Raw genomic sequence first — 15,419 nt, 5'->3', positions numbered from 1 at the left:
AAAAACCAAAAAAATAAAATAAAATAAAAAAAAATTACCCATTTAAAAAATGGACAAACTGCTATAACATTTGACAATTTACAACAGAGTGCTTTTTGTAGGGTACAATATAAAAAGGGTGTTTCTTGAAATCAAGCACTTGTACCAAGTACCTAGCTCTTGGACTTAAAGACTATTGATCTATGGCACAACTTTTCTGGATTTCAGTGTTCTGAAAAGTGTGGGCAGGCTACTAAACACATTTTATTGTTTTCTCTGTAGCTTTTTTTTTTTTCTTTTTTGGAGACAGGGTTTCTCTGTAGCTTTTGGAGCCTGTCCTGGAACTAGGGAACTAGTTCCTGTAGACCAGGCTGGCCTCGAACTCACGGAGATCCACCTGCCCCTGCCTCCCAAGTGCTGGGACCAAAGGCATGTGCCACCACCGCCTGGCTTCTCTGTAGCTTTGAAGCCTATCCTGGAACTGGCTCTTGTAGACCAGGCTAGTCTCGAACTCACAGAAATCCTCCTGCCTCTGCCTCGAGTGCTGGGATTAAGGGCGTGTGCCACCACCACCCGGCGACTCTGTAACAATTTTGAAATAATTTCTAGTTCTACTTGCTCATAAGAATGACTTACTGACTACTGAAGCTCTCTTAACAAAGATTGTTTTCCTCGGCCTCAAAATTGGATTACTTATAGACAGAAAGAATCATATGAAGTTATTTAGTACATTTAAATCCCTACAATTATAATTATGTATTTCCCAAACTAATTTTTATTTTCACTCTTCTTCTCTGGCTCCTAATAATCACACCTTCCTTAGTCCGTAAGTCTTTAAAAAGCCCAATTCTTGTAACTACAAATATTTTACAGAACACTCAATCTACTGCTGTATACTAATAAGACAAAGGTGAGAGGGGTTTTTTTGTTGTTTTTTCCCAGAGTTTCTAGGTTTCTTAGTGTAGCTCTGGCTGTCTTGGAACTTGTTACGTAGACCTGGCTGGCCTTGAATCAATTCAGAGATCCCCCTGCCTCTGCCTTCTAAGTGCTGGGATTAATGGCATGTGCTACCACAGCCTGGTGAGAAATTTTAAAGTAACTGTTATCAATAAACTATCAGTTTCTTTGAAAACCATGATAAAGTACTAAGAACAATAAAATGCTATTAATTCTAACTCAGCAATTCCTTAGTCTAACAAGTAAAGACTAAGAAAATGATTTTTCAAAAACAAATGGGCAGAGAATTAATTCATGGAAAATACTCATTCCTTTCATTCAGCTTTCCTAGGAACTAAAACTACTCTTAAAAACAAAAAGAAAAATGGCTTAATTTTAAAAATGTATTTAAAAGTAGCTTTTATCCATGTAGTTGATAATAACGCAAAGTATTATTTCAAGATCATCAAAAGATAGCTTTATATGTGGTGGTGGTGGTGCACACCTTTAATTCTGACACTCAGCAGGCAGAGGCAGGTGGATCTATGTGAGTTCAAGGCCAACCTGGTCTTCAAAGTGAGTTCCAGGACAGCCAGGACTGCTACACAGAGAAACCTTCTCTCAAAAAACAAAAACAAGACGACTTTACATATTCTTGCCACAAATTGAAAGACTCTAAATTTGTAAGTCCCCCTCAACCCTAAGACATTTTTCTAAAACCTTACACTCACTCTATCTTGGAAAAGGGACAGGCGCGCGTGCGCGCGCGCGCACGCACGCACGCGCACACACACACACACACACACACACACGACTGCTTATCCCCCTGTGTCCTTGAGAATAATCTTCAAACGTAACTCCATTTTGGGAATTGAGGCAAATACAACCCACAGATGTTGACTCAGTTCCTGATGTATTTATTTAGTCACTGAACCAAAGGTCAGGATGGACCACAAATGCTCTCCCTTATCACCTGACCACGTAACTATTCTCCTGCCCTGGAATAGACCAATCATCGCTAGTAACCCTTTGAATAAGCCAATCCAATAAGTTGGAAAACAACCTACAGGTCACCCCCCTTGTGTCTGTGGCTTTTTGCTTTAAAAGATGGACTGTAACAGCTATCGATGTCCTTCATATCCCAAACCTGAAGGACCCTGTCATGACAGAATAAAAATCCTCTTGCTTTTGCATCAATTTGTGGTTATGTGAATAGTGTCTGGAGCAACTCTTCCCTGATGTTTGGACTTCTAGTCCAACAAAATAAATGATAAGTAATAGAGGTGAGAAAAAAAGAGGAGGGCCTACATGCTTACCTGTAATAGAAAAAGCTTAGTAACAGGCAAAGGATTTAACTTTGGGTGACTACTGATCAGACATGGGGTATATAGTTCAATAATATAGCACTCTAGCATTCAGGAGACCCACATTTAATCCCACACACACAAAATCCCACCAGCACCACTACTACTACCACCACCACCACCAACAAAACAATTAAAGCTACTCAGAAGTATGGACTACTAGGATGGAATATTTTTAAGTATTAAAAGAACAACAATAAGGAATAAGTGTGAAGCTTGGGGATATAACTCAGTGAAACATTTGATCAGGATATATAAGGTCCTAGGTTCAATTCTGCCTCACTTCCAAAGAAAATAAAAAGATCCTTTTGGGAAGAGAACAAACAGCAAACTTTTTATACTATGATACAGGCAAATTATCAGTTAAAAACCTGCTAATATCTTTCACAGAACTTTGAATTCACAAAGCAAATCCAAGGTTCATCACTTAGTTCCTTACCACCATGGCTGTATCTCTGGTCTCCTCCAGTCCTTCTTCTAAATCACTCAAAGGTTCAAGGTCTAGGTCCTTCTCCTTTTCTTTTTCTATTATTTCTTTTACTTTTTTTCTCCTACTTTTTCCACTCCCATATACACCAATGTCAGTTCGAGGACTTAGCACCTAAAAAATTTTAAAAATATTAACTCTAGTTTAAAAACAAAACCAAATCAAATCCCTTAAGAGTGAAAATAACGAACTACTGGCAATGCCCAAGGTACCTGTTTATTATCTTTAATATTTTAGAGGCAGGATCTTACGCTGTAGCACAGGCTGGCCTACAATTTATGGTGATCCTCTCGTCTTAACCACCATTCTAGGGATCCATGTATGTCATTCATTTAAATCTTCATAACAACTGTACATAGCAGGCATTACTTCCCAGATTTTATTGACGAGAGAGACAAGGGACTTGTCCGAGGACAAAGGTTACAATTCCAAAGTCTATCCTCTTTGACTACTGTGCTCAACTGCTCAAGATAAAAAGAATTAAATTTGTGCCTCTGAGGATAAAATCTTTTAGTATAGTCTAATAACAGAAGTTAAGATATATGCTGAAGCAGGGTGGTGGCACACGCCTTTAATCCAAGCATGCAGGAGGCAGAGGCAGGCAGATCACAGTGAGTTTGAGGACAGCCTGGTCTACCAAGTAAATTTTGATACAGACCCTATCTCAAAAAACAAACAAAAAGATATATGCTGAGTGCCTTTTCTGGATACAGCACAGATTAGTAAAAAGAGTTTGTCTAAGACTCCCACAGTTTTCCATCCAACATCTAATACTACGTAATAGAAATTAATTATAATGATGACTAAATTAACTGGAAAGAACCTTTCACCAACACAGGTAGCAATTTATCAACAGCTATGAGAGGGCCGAAGAACACACATGATTTTCACCTGTAACAATGTGTGGCTGGAATTCTTCTTTAGAAAGGTCCGCCCAGTCCGTTCTCTCCAGGCCCGTGCTGCTGCGACCTGTGATTCCACTTGAGGCAATGCATCAAGACGCACAGGGATGGGGCGTCCTTTAGCAGATAAGCTTTCAAGCTGCTCCAAGTAAGCATAGTTGCTGCCACTCTGGAAAAAGAAAAAGCAGATTCACATACAATTTTAATTCTTTCGTGGAGTATGGCAATATACTATTTGGGGAACTTGGTTTAGTGTTTTCTTTTCTTTCTTTTTTTAAAAATACTAACAGGGAATAGAATCCAGGCCTTGTACACTAGGCAGGCACTACACCACTAAGGGACATCTTCGGTCTTAGTATTAACTTCTGTGTTAAATCAACTAACTAGATTTCTTTAATGAATTTAATTTCTACAGAAAAAGTTCATAAATTAATTTAAAAATTAATTTTAGAGACAGTGTCTCAATAATGTAGACCTGAATAGCCTGGAACTCACTTTGTAGGCCAGGTTGGTCTCATATTCAACAGAGATTCACTTGCCTCTGCCTTCCAAAGAATTAAATGTTTTGGGGGAATTAATTTTTTTTCTTTTTCAAGTATATTCTTTTAGTAGTCATATATTCAAATTAGTTATTGAATATTTACCCAAAGTTTTTTTTTTTAAGATTTATTTATTTATTATGTATACAACATTCCTTCCATGTATGCTTGCATGCCAGAAGAGGGTACCAGATCTCATTATAGATGGCTGTGAGCCACCATGTGGTTGCTGGGATTGAACTCAGGACCTCTGGAAGAGCAGTCAGTGCTCTTAACCTCTGAGCCATCTCTCCAGCCCTGGGAATTAATTTTTTAATGAACAAGTTACCAAAAATTTTAATAATTAAGGGGACCAACAGGATAAAAGTTCAAAGGAGAAGTGAAGAACAGAAATGTATAAATGCAACTGGAAATGAAGAACGGGCAGTGGTGACTCACGTCTTTAATCCCAGCACTAGGGAGGCAGAGAGAGAGGCAGATCTCTGTGAGTTTGAGGCCAGCTTGATCTACAGAATAAGTTCCAGGACAGCCTCCAAAACTAGAGAAACCCTGTCTCAAAAAACAATGAAACAAAAACAAAACAGAAAAAAAAAAAAGAATGAATTTGCTATTAGATGCAAATAAGTCTCTTTAAGATTTATTTATTTTTATTTCATGTGTATGAGTGTCCTGCATGAATGTATGTGTACTATATACAGTGCCCACAGAGGCCAGAGTTATTGAATCTCCTTGAGCTGGAGTTAATAGATTGTTGTGAGCTGCTATGTGGGTGCTGGGAACTGTAGTCAAGTCCTCTGAAAAAGCAGTAAATCCCCTTAATCCCTGAGTCCTTGCTTCAGCCACCATAGACAATGTTACAGAGGACAATGGAAGAATCCTTTTGGCAGAGTGGAAATCCATTTTACCATTACAACTCCAAATTTAATTTCTATTGACATAAAACTAAAAGCAGTATCTTATATTGGATAACCACCTATTGCTTATGTTATAAAAAGAAAGCTATGAACAACTACTTTCCTCCTAAATTCATGGTGTTTCAGTACTGCCAAGTAATGAAATCATTGCTGTTTTTAGAACCACTATACTATATTCTAATAAAATATTATTTCTCTTGTAGCAACTAACATAACTGTCTGAAAATTTATTTTGAAAGATATACTGACACATCTGGGAAAAGAAAGACAAGAAAGCTATGAATTTATGGTAGGAATGACGGTGTATACCTATAAACCCAGCACTCAGAAGAGAAAGTGGATTCAAAGTTCAAAGCCTGCTTCAGCTACATGGCAAATTTGAAGCCAGGCTGGGCTATATGAAACGCTGCTTTAGAAAACAACCAAATAAATCTATAAATAATTTAAAATAATAATATAGAGACTGGGATCAGAGAGATGGCTCAGCCTGTGCTCGCTTCGGCAGCACATATACTAAAATTGGAACGATACAGAAAATATTAGCATGGCCCCTGCACAAGGATGATACGCAAATTCATGAAGCAATCCATTAAAAAAAAAAAAAAGAGGTTTCAGCTCATGTAGAAGACCTAGGTTCGGTTACCAACACCCACATGTCAGTTCACAACAATCTACAACTCCAGTTCCTGGAAATTCAATACACCCTTCTAGCTTTTGTGTGGGCTTCTACATGCATGCAGTATACATACAAACACTCAGGCATAAATACATTCATATAAACAATGACTTTAAATAATAATATACTCTAACATTATGAAATTCTCTAACAGCACAATCACTACTAAGATACCAAGATAAGAAGAGTCAGTTAGCTAAGCATACAGACATTCTAAGCTAAGAATACAACACATTCACTCTTACTCCATCTGGTGCCAAACTATTGTCCCTGGACTACAGAATACCTTCTAGGTAAACCCACAAGTCAAGCAACCTGAAGAAGGATTGTCCTACTAAAAAAAACTGTTTACTCTACCAAAGGGAAGGACTGACAGTCAGTCCTTAAATATTACTAAGGAGGTAAATCAGTAGTGGTGGTACATGATTTTTACCCCAGTACTGGGTGGCAGAGGCAAGAAGATCTCTCTGTGTCTAAGGCTATCCTGGGCTACATACATAGTAAAGTTCCAGGCCAGTTTCCAGGCCTCTGAGTTTCAGGCACATCAGGGCTACACAGTAAGACCCTGTTTCAAAGAATATAAACAGAATAAACAAATGCTGTGAAATAATTTTATGTTATGAAATATAAATGTCCTTTCTCTGAAAAATTGAATACATAACTCCATCATCTTTCCAAAACAAAACTAGCAACCTTTAAGTATTTACTATTTATTCTGAATTATAAAATCAGAGGAAAGAATGGGTGATCTTTAGGTACTATTATATTTTTTTTCCTCTTCTCAAGACAGAGTTTCTCTGTGAAGTTGTGGCTGTCCTGGACCTCCCTCTATAGACCAAGCTGGGCTGCAACTCAGAGAGATCCACCTACCTCTGCCTCCCAAAGGCTGGGATTAAAGGCATGCTACATTACTGCCTGGCTAGCTACTATTACTTTATCATGATTATTCTAAAGAAGCAACGTTTACATAGTATATTCATGAGAATGTATTACCTCATAGGTAGGCTAATCTGAAAGTTCCTTTACCTGAATAGCTTCCACTTTAGCTGTCCATTCACGAGCCTTTTGTAAGGCTTCTTTTAAGGACAATACATTGGGTAGAAAGGCTGGAATGTTCTTGGCTTCATTCACAATATTTTCTAAATTTGCCATACTGTGTCGAGGTCTAAATGAATAAAATAATAAGATACTAAGTAAAAGTCCAATCACTATAAGAATTAAAATAGCATTTTATAATGTATAAATAATTCATACTCATGAGCTTATTTAATTCTTACCAAATTCCCAAAAGCAACAAAGCAGCTACCATATTTATTTCTGTTTTACAGACAAGAAAACTAAGGTATTATTTCTCTTAAAATAATATAGTACATGACACACCTGATGTACTGATTTAGAATGACTCTTGGCACTAGGCTCCTTTTCCTACTGAGTCCTAGACTACCTCCACTCTACCTCTCTAAAACACCTACAATGATCAGAGAAGGGTGATGGGCATGGGCTATCAACAAAGGGAGTAACAGAACAGAAACCCATTTATGTTGACCATATACTTTCCTTCAACTATATTAATATCTAATTATTCCCTGATGAACAAAACAAAGACTTCATTCTCATTAATCAAAACCCAAGAATTACACTGGTTATGGGAAACTAGGAACAAATTATTTTAGGCTCATAGCCATGTAAAGTAGTAGATAATTCTGCCTAGAAAATTCAAAGTGCTTTGACCAAGGCCCTAAACAAATACACTATCTAATGAAAGAAAGTGGAAAAAAGTATGGACAAATTTTGCTTTTAAGTTGGCAGTTTTAACTGGGATGGGAGCAGGGAAAAGTTGGAATATGAATGATGTATGAAACAGAAGAGTTTAGGCAGTACACACAAAAGAATCCAGAGCCCCACAGATCCACTACGTAAATCAGTGGGAAGTTTACAAAGACTGCTGTTGTCGAATTGCCAGGAGGCATTCCAGGTACTTGGAAGGAGGATTTTGTTTTGTGGGTTTGTTTTGTTTTTTTGAGACAAGTTCTCATGTAGCTTAGGCTGGTCTCGAACTCTTTATTCTTCAGCTTCTACTTCTTAAGTCCTGGGGTGGGCAGCTACTATGTAGGTGCTAAGAATCAAGCCAGGGATCCTCTGGTAGAGTAGCCAGTGCTCTTAACTGCTAAGCCAGCATTCTACCCCCTCAATGAGTTTGTAATTCACTCTCTCTCTCTCTCTCTCTCTCTCTCTCTCGATTCACCTGCCTCCTGAGTGCTGAAGATATGCACCACCACCACCACCAGGCACATTTTGTAATTCTTACTTCCTAACTGTATCAACAACATGGACTTGAAACAATACTATTTCCTATCATTTGCAGTTACCTAACAAAATGTACTACACAACAGTCTGGATATACCTAAAACTCTCTACATGTAGCCCCATTTGATAAGTAGTGACTGGTCAAGAAGACACAAGATAAATAATGTAAGTTAATGGAACAGGATCTCCATGTTCCTCCATCTCATTCTACTTTTTTATTTATTTCTAAAAATTATTTTATGTGTATGGCTATTTTCTCCTGCACACCTGCACACATACATGTACGTACGTATGTATGTATGTCTATGCACCATGCATTGCCTGGAGTGAAGGAGATCGGAAGAGGATATAGGACCCTGTAGAACTCAAGTTACAGATAGTTGTGTGCTGCCCTGTGCTGAAACTTGAACTCTCTGGAAAAGCAACCAGTGCTCTTAAGCACTGAGTCATCTCTCTACTCCTTGACTTTATTAATGAGTCAACTGTCACCAAAATGTTTTCACCTTGCCTGCAGGCAGACCTTAGCCTTCTCTTCCCATCGTTCAGAGACTGTGAGGAGCTCCTGCAGTTCAGCCATTGCTTTTTCTACAGCATGATGAGGTGCCAACCCTACCCCAGAGTCAATAAGCTTCTTCATGACATCCAAAGTGACTTGTTGTGGATCTGACAGGGTTAGTCTAACTTCATCCAACCACCGAGCCTGTTGTAGCTCTTGCTTCAGTCGAGGCAATTCTGGTAGTTCCACATAGAGACTAGAGCCCATGTCTATCAACATTTGGAGTTTGGAAGAATCTGGGGTTTCATCCATCATGGCCTCTTGGGCACGTTCATGAAATTCTTCTACGTCATCCAGCAGATTCTGAAAGGGTGAGAAAACAAAAATAAACAGCAAATTTTGTTTGAAGCTACTGCTAGTTAGTTACAGAGTACTTGCCTAGTATGTGCAAGGCCTTGAGTTTGATCCCCAGTTCTCAACACTACTACTAAAAAGATAAAAGAGCAAGTGCCAGAAATAGTTCAGGCAAACTATCAATTCTAGGCCTCTAGTAATCTCAAAATATTAGCACCAAAGAGTCAGAAAAGTACGATACCTGGTAACTAATTTCTATCTATACTCCCTTTTAAAAAGATTTTTTATTTATGTGTATAAGTGTTCTGCCTATATATATGTATGTATACCACATACGTGTATGGATTCCTGATGCCTTCAGAGGGCAGAACAAGACATCAGATCTGAAAATGGAGGTTAAAGATGGCTTTAAGCCGGGCGGTGGTGGCGCACGCCTTTAATCCCAGCACTCAGGAGGCAGAGGCAGGCGGATCTCTGTGAGTTCGAGACCAGCCTGGTCTACAAGAGCTAGTTCCAGGACAGGCTCCAAAACCACAGAGAAACCCTGTCTCGAAAAACAAAACAAAAAAAAAAAACAAAACAAAACAAAAAAAAAAGATGGCTTTAAACCACCATGTGGGTGCCAGGATCCAAACCTGGGTCCTCTGGAAGAGGAACCAGTGCTCTTTACTACTGAACCACCTCTCCAGTTTCCATCTATACAATTCAAATGTGGCTGAGTCAATAAAATGTGTCTTTTTATGACAAGGGCTACAAATGATTCATTCAACAGATTTTAAATTCCAACTAACTTAGACACAGCCATAGTTGTAGCATATAGTATAGAGCAAGGTGATTTCTTTGAAGTCTCTACAATAAAAGAACCAGTTTATTTCCCTTCTCTCTCCCTTTCTTTCTTGGGGGTGGGGAAGGGGAATGTGCCATAGTATGTGCACATGGAGGTCAGAAAACAACTTGTGGAAGGTGATTCCCACCCTAGATTACCTTGGTCTCGGGAATGGGACTCAGGTCATCAGACTTAACCTACTGACTCATCTTGCTAGACCCCATACATTCTAATATAGGTAGACAGTATAATAAAGATCTAAGTAAAATATTTCAATTAGTTAGACATTGTAAATGTAAAATAGGGCAACCTAACAGAGAATGACCAAAGGTGAGAAAAGATATTAGTTAGCAGTAGTAACTATATATGACATCAAATCAACACTAAAGCAAAGGGTAAGGAGACAGCTCAGCAGATAAAGTGCTTGCTATATAAATGTTGAGGACCCACACAAAGGTGGGGCAGGAATGGTAGCCTGCTTGTAATTAGCACACTTGAGAGCTACAAAAAAGAATCCCCAGGGCAAGCTGGCCAGCTGAATAGGTGAGCTCCAGGTTCAAAGATCCTGTCTCAGTAGAATGAGACCCCATCGTATGCACCTGTACAAATGTGTCTCCACATATGAGCATGTATATGTAAATTCCTGCACAAAGGAAGGAAGGAAGGAAGAAAGGAAGGAAGGAGGGAGGGAGGGAGGGAGGGAGGGAGGGAGGAAGGAAGGAGAAAGGAATGATTAATGAAGAACTTGGAATAGAATGTGGTGGAAAAGGTTCAAGCCTGACAAATATTAATGCCCCCCACCCTTTTTAAAAACAGATCTCCATATAACCTAGGGAGCCCTTGAATTTAGCTAAGTATGACTTTAAACTTCTGATCCTCTGTGATGGTTATTCATAGTTGTCAACTTGACCATATCCAGAATGAACTACAATCCAGAAACAGCACACTTGTGATCTGGATTTTGAGGATGGAAGGCACACCTTTAATCTGAACCACACCTTCTGCTGAAAGCCTATGTAAGGACATGGAAGGAGGAAGATTTCCTTCTGTGCCTGCTTGCCCTCGCCTTGGCAGTGCATCCATTCCTTCACTGGCATTGCAGCCTACTTCTTGGGGATTCCATCACATACAGAAGACAAGATGAGACACCCAGCCTCATGGGACTGAGCAGCTACTAGATTATTGGACTTTCCATTCATAAATAGCCATTGTTGGACAGCAGCATGTCAGTCATTTCAATAAATTCATTCATATATATGTATATATACATACATAAATATATATGAGAAGGAATGATAAAAAGCTTTAGTTTACACGGATATAAAGAGTCAAGTTTCCCTGTTCTTTCCAATTGCCTGAAGGCCTTATTGGTCAGCCTTATTATGCCTCTCAGGAACCTAAAAAAAATTTAATGTAAAATATAAGGTCAGAGAGAGATTGAGATTCATTCCCTAAATTCTGGGACTCTAGAGAACCAGGGCTATATATCCTCCTTATCTCTTCAGCACTGGGATTATAGATGCTTATTACCATACCAATTTTTTGTTTGTTTTTTACAAGACAAGGTTTCTCAGTGTAATAGACCTGGCTGTCTCGGAACTTGCTCTGTATACGTGGCTGGCTTGAACTTACAGAAATCTCCTGCCTCTACCTCCTGAGTATTGAGACTAAAGGTGTGCACCACCACCGCCTGGTATTTTAATCAGCTATTCCAGAGAAAACCCAAGGCTTCAGGCATGCCATGTACGCATTCTTCTAACTGAGCTACAGCCCCAGACTCATCACAAGATTTTTAGATAACTGAGCTCAATATGTTGCTACATGTGGATAAAGTAGCAAAACCAGATAGGCAAAGGACAGACAACAATAATGTCTTACAGATTACAGTGAGTTAAGATTTCCTTTGATAGCTCTAGAGATCCACCAGAAAATCTGTTTTGTTTTTTTCCCCAAGACAGGGTTTCTCTGTATAGTCCTGGCTATTCTGGAACTAGCTCTGTAGACCAGGCTGGCCTGAGGGACTAACTGTAGATCCAACTCAGATAAACATCTGTCTCTGCCTCATTAAGTGCTAGGATTAAAGGCATGTACCACCATTGCCCAGAAAATTAGAAAATTTCAATCACAGAAAAGGGGTCTAACTTGATTTATATTTAAGATGACCAATAATGCTAAAAAGGAAAAGAAAAAAGCAATTAAGAGGTAGAGGGGCCAGAGGAATGGCTCTGCTATTAAGAGCACTGGTTGTTCTTCCAGAAGACCCAGGTTTAGATTCCAGTACCCATAGGGTAGTTTACAATCATATCTAACTCCAGTTTCAGGGGATCCAACACACTTTTTTGGGCTCCTTGGATACCACACATGCACGTGGTGCAGACATACAGACAAAACACCGTACCACACAGGTGGTACAATAACCAAAGGATATAGTTTAAAGATAATAATGAAAGATACACTGGAAACAAACGTTTTGATTTATCAAAAGTTTTTTTTTTAATTTTTTAAAATTTATTATGTATGCAATATTCTGTCTGTGTGTGTGCCTGCAGGCAAGAAGAGGGCACCAGACCTCATTACAGATGGTTGTGTGCCACCATGTGGTTGCTGGGAATTGAACTCAGGACCTTTGGAAGAGCAGATAATGCTCTTAACCGCTGAGCCCTATCAAAAGTTTTTTTTTACAATGCTTTTTAATCTACCAAAAGAAATACAGAATATGCATTAGAATATAGGGTCTGTAGTTAAAAAAAAAAAGGTAGTCTGGTGTCATATGTACCTTTAGAAGATAACCCCTCCCAAAAGATCTACACTAACCCCACATCAGACAGGTCTGATCTCCAAAATATACAAACAATTCAAGAAATTGGTCATCAAAAGAACAAATAATCCAATAAAAAAAAAAAATGAAGTACAGACCTAAACAGAGAACTCTCAACAGAGGAATCTAAAATGGCTGAAAGATACTTAAGGATATGTTCAACATCCTCAGTCATCAAAGAAACGCAAATCAAACACTCTGACAACAATGAGGACCCTAAGAGAAACATACATAGATCTAATTTACATGAGTAGTATAAAAAGACAAGATCTCCTGAGTAAATTGGGAAAATGGGGACCTTGGGGGAGGATTTAAGTGGGGAGGGGAGAAGCAGGGAGGGGAGGAGAGAAAAGTGTAGAGCTCAACAAAAATGAATAATAATAATAAAGATAACCCCTTCCTAAAAGAGAACCAAATGGTCTTACAAAATGCAGTAAAATAAGAATGCAATTGATACTAAGATACTACAAACTGATGATTCCAAAACACAATACAAAAACTATATAAAAATTACTAGGCGAGGAGGAGGCAGAAATCCTCAATAAATAAATAAATTTAAAAAAAACAAACAAACAAACAAAAAAAATAAACAGCTGAACATGGAAAAAAAATAAATAAAATTTTTATTTAAAAAAAAATTACTAACTGTGCAAAATAACGTAACCTTTGAGATTTTTATATAATCATTAAATAATAATAGTCTTGGAAATGCCAGAGCTCTGATTTAACAGCTCATGTGTTATTAGTAACTTAGAACTACACTCAAAATACATTTGTGTTAGATGGGGGTTCTCATCAAAAATTAGTATAGATAAGAATAATTCTAAACTGCAGAATGATTCTAAACTGCTCACAGTTCAGGATAAAAGCTAAGAGTAAAGCCAAGGCCGGGCGGTGGTGGCGCACGCCTTTAATCCCAGCACTTGGGAGGCAGAGGCAGGCGGATCTCTGTGAGTTCGAGACCAGCCTGGTCTACAAGAGCTAGTTCCAGGACAGGCTCCAAAGCCACAGAGAAACCCTGTCTCGAAAAACCAAAAGAGTAAAGCCAAGGGGCTGGAGAGATGATGGTTCAGTGATTATGAGCATTAGCAGTGGCTGCTCTTCCAGAGGACCCAAGTTTGATTTCTAGCACCCACATGGTGGGTAACAACCATGTGTAAACTGCAACTTCAGGAAATAGGATACCCTCTCAGATCCTCCATGGTTACTGTACACAGTGCACAGGCATACATGCAGCCAAAACAACTTAAAAAAAAAGCTAAAAGATTGCCTACCAAAGAACCTTAGACAATATACAATAAGAAAAAGGAGCTTAAAGGACCAAACACTAGTCTATACATACAATTCTCCTAAATTGGAACAGAAGCTCATAAACAAAAAACATTATTTAAAAAGAAAAAAAAAGATTTAATGTTTCACCTTTACTTGTCGAGTTTGGCTGATGACACACGGAAGACTAAAAAGTTGCTGGACAAAGGCCTTCAATTCTTCTACTGTCAGTTTGGTCCGAGTCTTCCCACTATCTGAGCTCTGCCTAATATGAAATAATATTGAAACATAGAAAAATATGGTCATTTTGACATCAAATGGGGCTCCTACTCTCTCTAGAATTCAACCCTTAGCAATCTTAAAATTCTAGTGCTGAATAATTCCCCTGCAGATAATTATGAAAATACAACTAGCCAAGTGACAGTCCCTCTAGTCTATAACAGCTATAAGTTTGAAACACTAAATAAATTCCCCTGGTGTAACATTAAGCTCACTGAGAAAACTAATTCCTTGGGTGTTAAGAGGCTCACAACACTGGAAACACAGGGTTTTTAGCTGCCTTCGATGAATGAACTCCCTGAATCTATCCCAAATTCTTTTTTGTTTTAAAGACATTATTTGATGTGTATGGATGTTTTGCTTGCATGTATGTCTGTGTACTACATGAGTGCAATGCTTAAGGAGGACAGAAGAAAGCATCAGGACTCCTAGAACTGTAACCATGTGGGTGCTAGGAACTGAACTTGGGTCCTCTGGAAACAGTAAGTGGTCTTAACCACTGAGCCATACCATCTCTTCAGTCTGTCCAGCAAAATCTTTGATATATACTTTTTTTTTTTAAAAAAAAGGGTCCTCAAAATTTTACCAGACTCTCCAAAGAGGTCAGTGTCCTAAAAGCAAATTAATGCCCACTGGAAACTGCTATAGCAAAGGTTCTCTGATTATATATATATAATTAAAACTTTAAAATCCAATAAAAAGTACTATAGAAAAAGCCACACAGAGGAATATATTGAAGAGCTATAAAATAATATCACAGAAATGGTTATTTTAAAAAAGGAAGGAAGGAGAAAGAAATGAACAAGCCACCTACATGTGGCAGGAAGAAAAGTCCAAGCTGAATAAAGAGCAAATAACCCCTAAACAAAGGCATACCTTACATCTATGAAGAAGTGCAAGACAAAGAATGTTGCAGAAAGGAACAAGAAAAGAGTTTGTTTAAGGAAAACAATGTGAAATTAAATATATAAAAGTTTTCAAGACAGGTTTCTCTGTGTAGCTTTGGAGCCTGTCCTGGAGCTCCCTCTGCAGACCTGGCTAGCATCGAACTCACAGAGATCCACTTGCCTCTGCCTCCTGAGGGCTGGGACTAAAGGCGTGCACCACCACTGCCTGGCATAACTTCTCCTTAAAAAGTAAAAAAGTTCTAATAAGGTGGCGCACGCTTTTAATCCCAGCCCTCGGGAGGCAGAGGCAGGCGGATCTCTGTGAGTTCGAGACCAGCCTGGTCTACAAGAGCTAGTTCCAGGACAGGAACCAAAACCACAGAGAA

General features: G+C 38.7%; 1 protein-coding gene and 1 non-coding gene across 3 annotated transcripts in view; one reads left to right on the top strand and one right to left on the bottom strand.

Moving 5' to 3' along the window:
* Kdm5a (lysine demethylase 5A) overlaps positions 1 to 15,419 on the bottom strand; it is a 90,858-nt gene that overhangs the window by 22,899 nt on the left and 52,540 nt on the right. For both annotated transcript variants that reach the window (XR_003378477.1, XM_005365139.2), the window contains exons 18-22: positions 14,018 to 14,132; positions 8,608 to 8,963; positions 6,824 to 6,962; positions 3,658 to 3,837; positions 2,719 to 2,880 (exon numbers count right to left, since the gene is read on the bottom strand). Coding sequence is in view for 1 of the 2 variants with exons in the window: in XM_005365139.2 (XP_005365196.1) it covers positions 2,719 to 2,880; positions 3,658 to 3,837; positions 6,824 to 6,962; positions 8,608 to 8,963; positions 14,018 to 14,132 (952 nt within the window). In the remaining variant the exon portion in view is untranslated. The remainder of the gene's footprint in view (positions 1 to 2,718; positions 2,881 to 3,657; positions 3,838 to 6,823; positions 6,963 to 8,607; positions 8,964 to 14,017; positions 14,133 to 15,419) is intronic.
* On the top strand, positions 5,611 to 5,717 carry LOC113458054. Its single transcript, XR_003378497.1, has one exon. It is a non-coding gene; the product is annotated as a U6 spliceosomal RNA (small nuclear RNA).

Source organism: Microtus ochrogaster, unplaced genomic scaffold, assembly GCF_000317375.1.
Source record: "Microtus ochrogaster isolate Prairie Vole_2 unplaced genomic scaffold, MicOch1.0 UNK1, whole genome shotgun sequence".
In the NCBI taxonomy this organism is placed as follows: domain Eukaryota; kingdom Metazoa; phylum Chordata; class Mammalia; order Rodentia; family Cricetidae; genus Microtus; species Microtus ochrogaster.
Note: the sequence above shows the minus strand (reverse complement) of the source record. Positions and strands in the feature narration are given on the sequence as shown.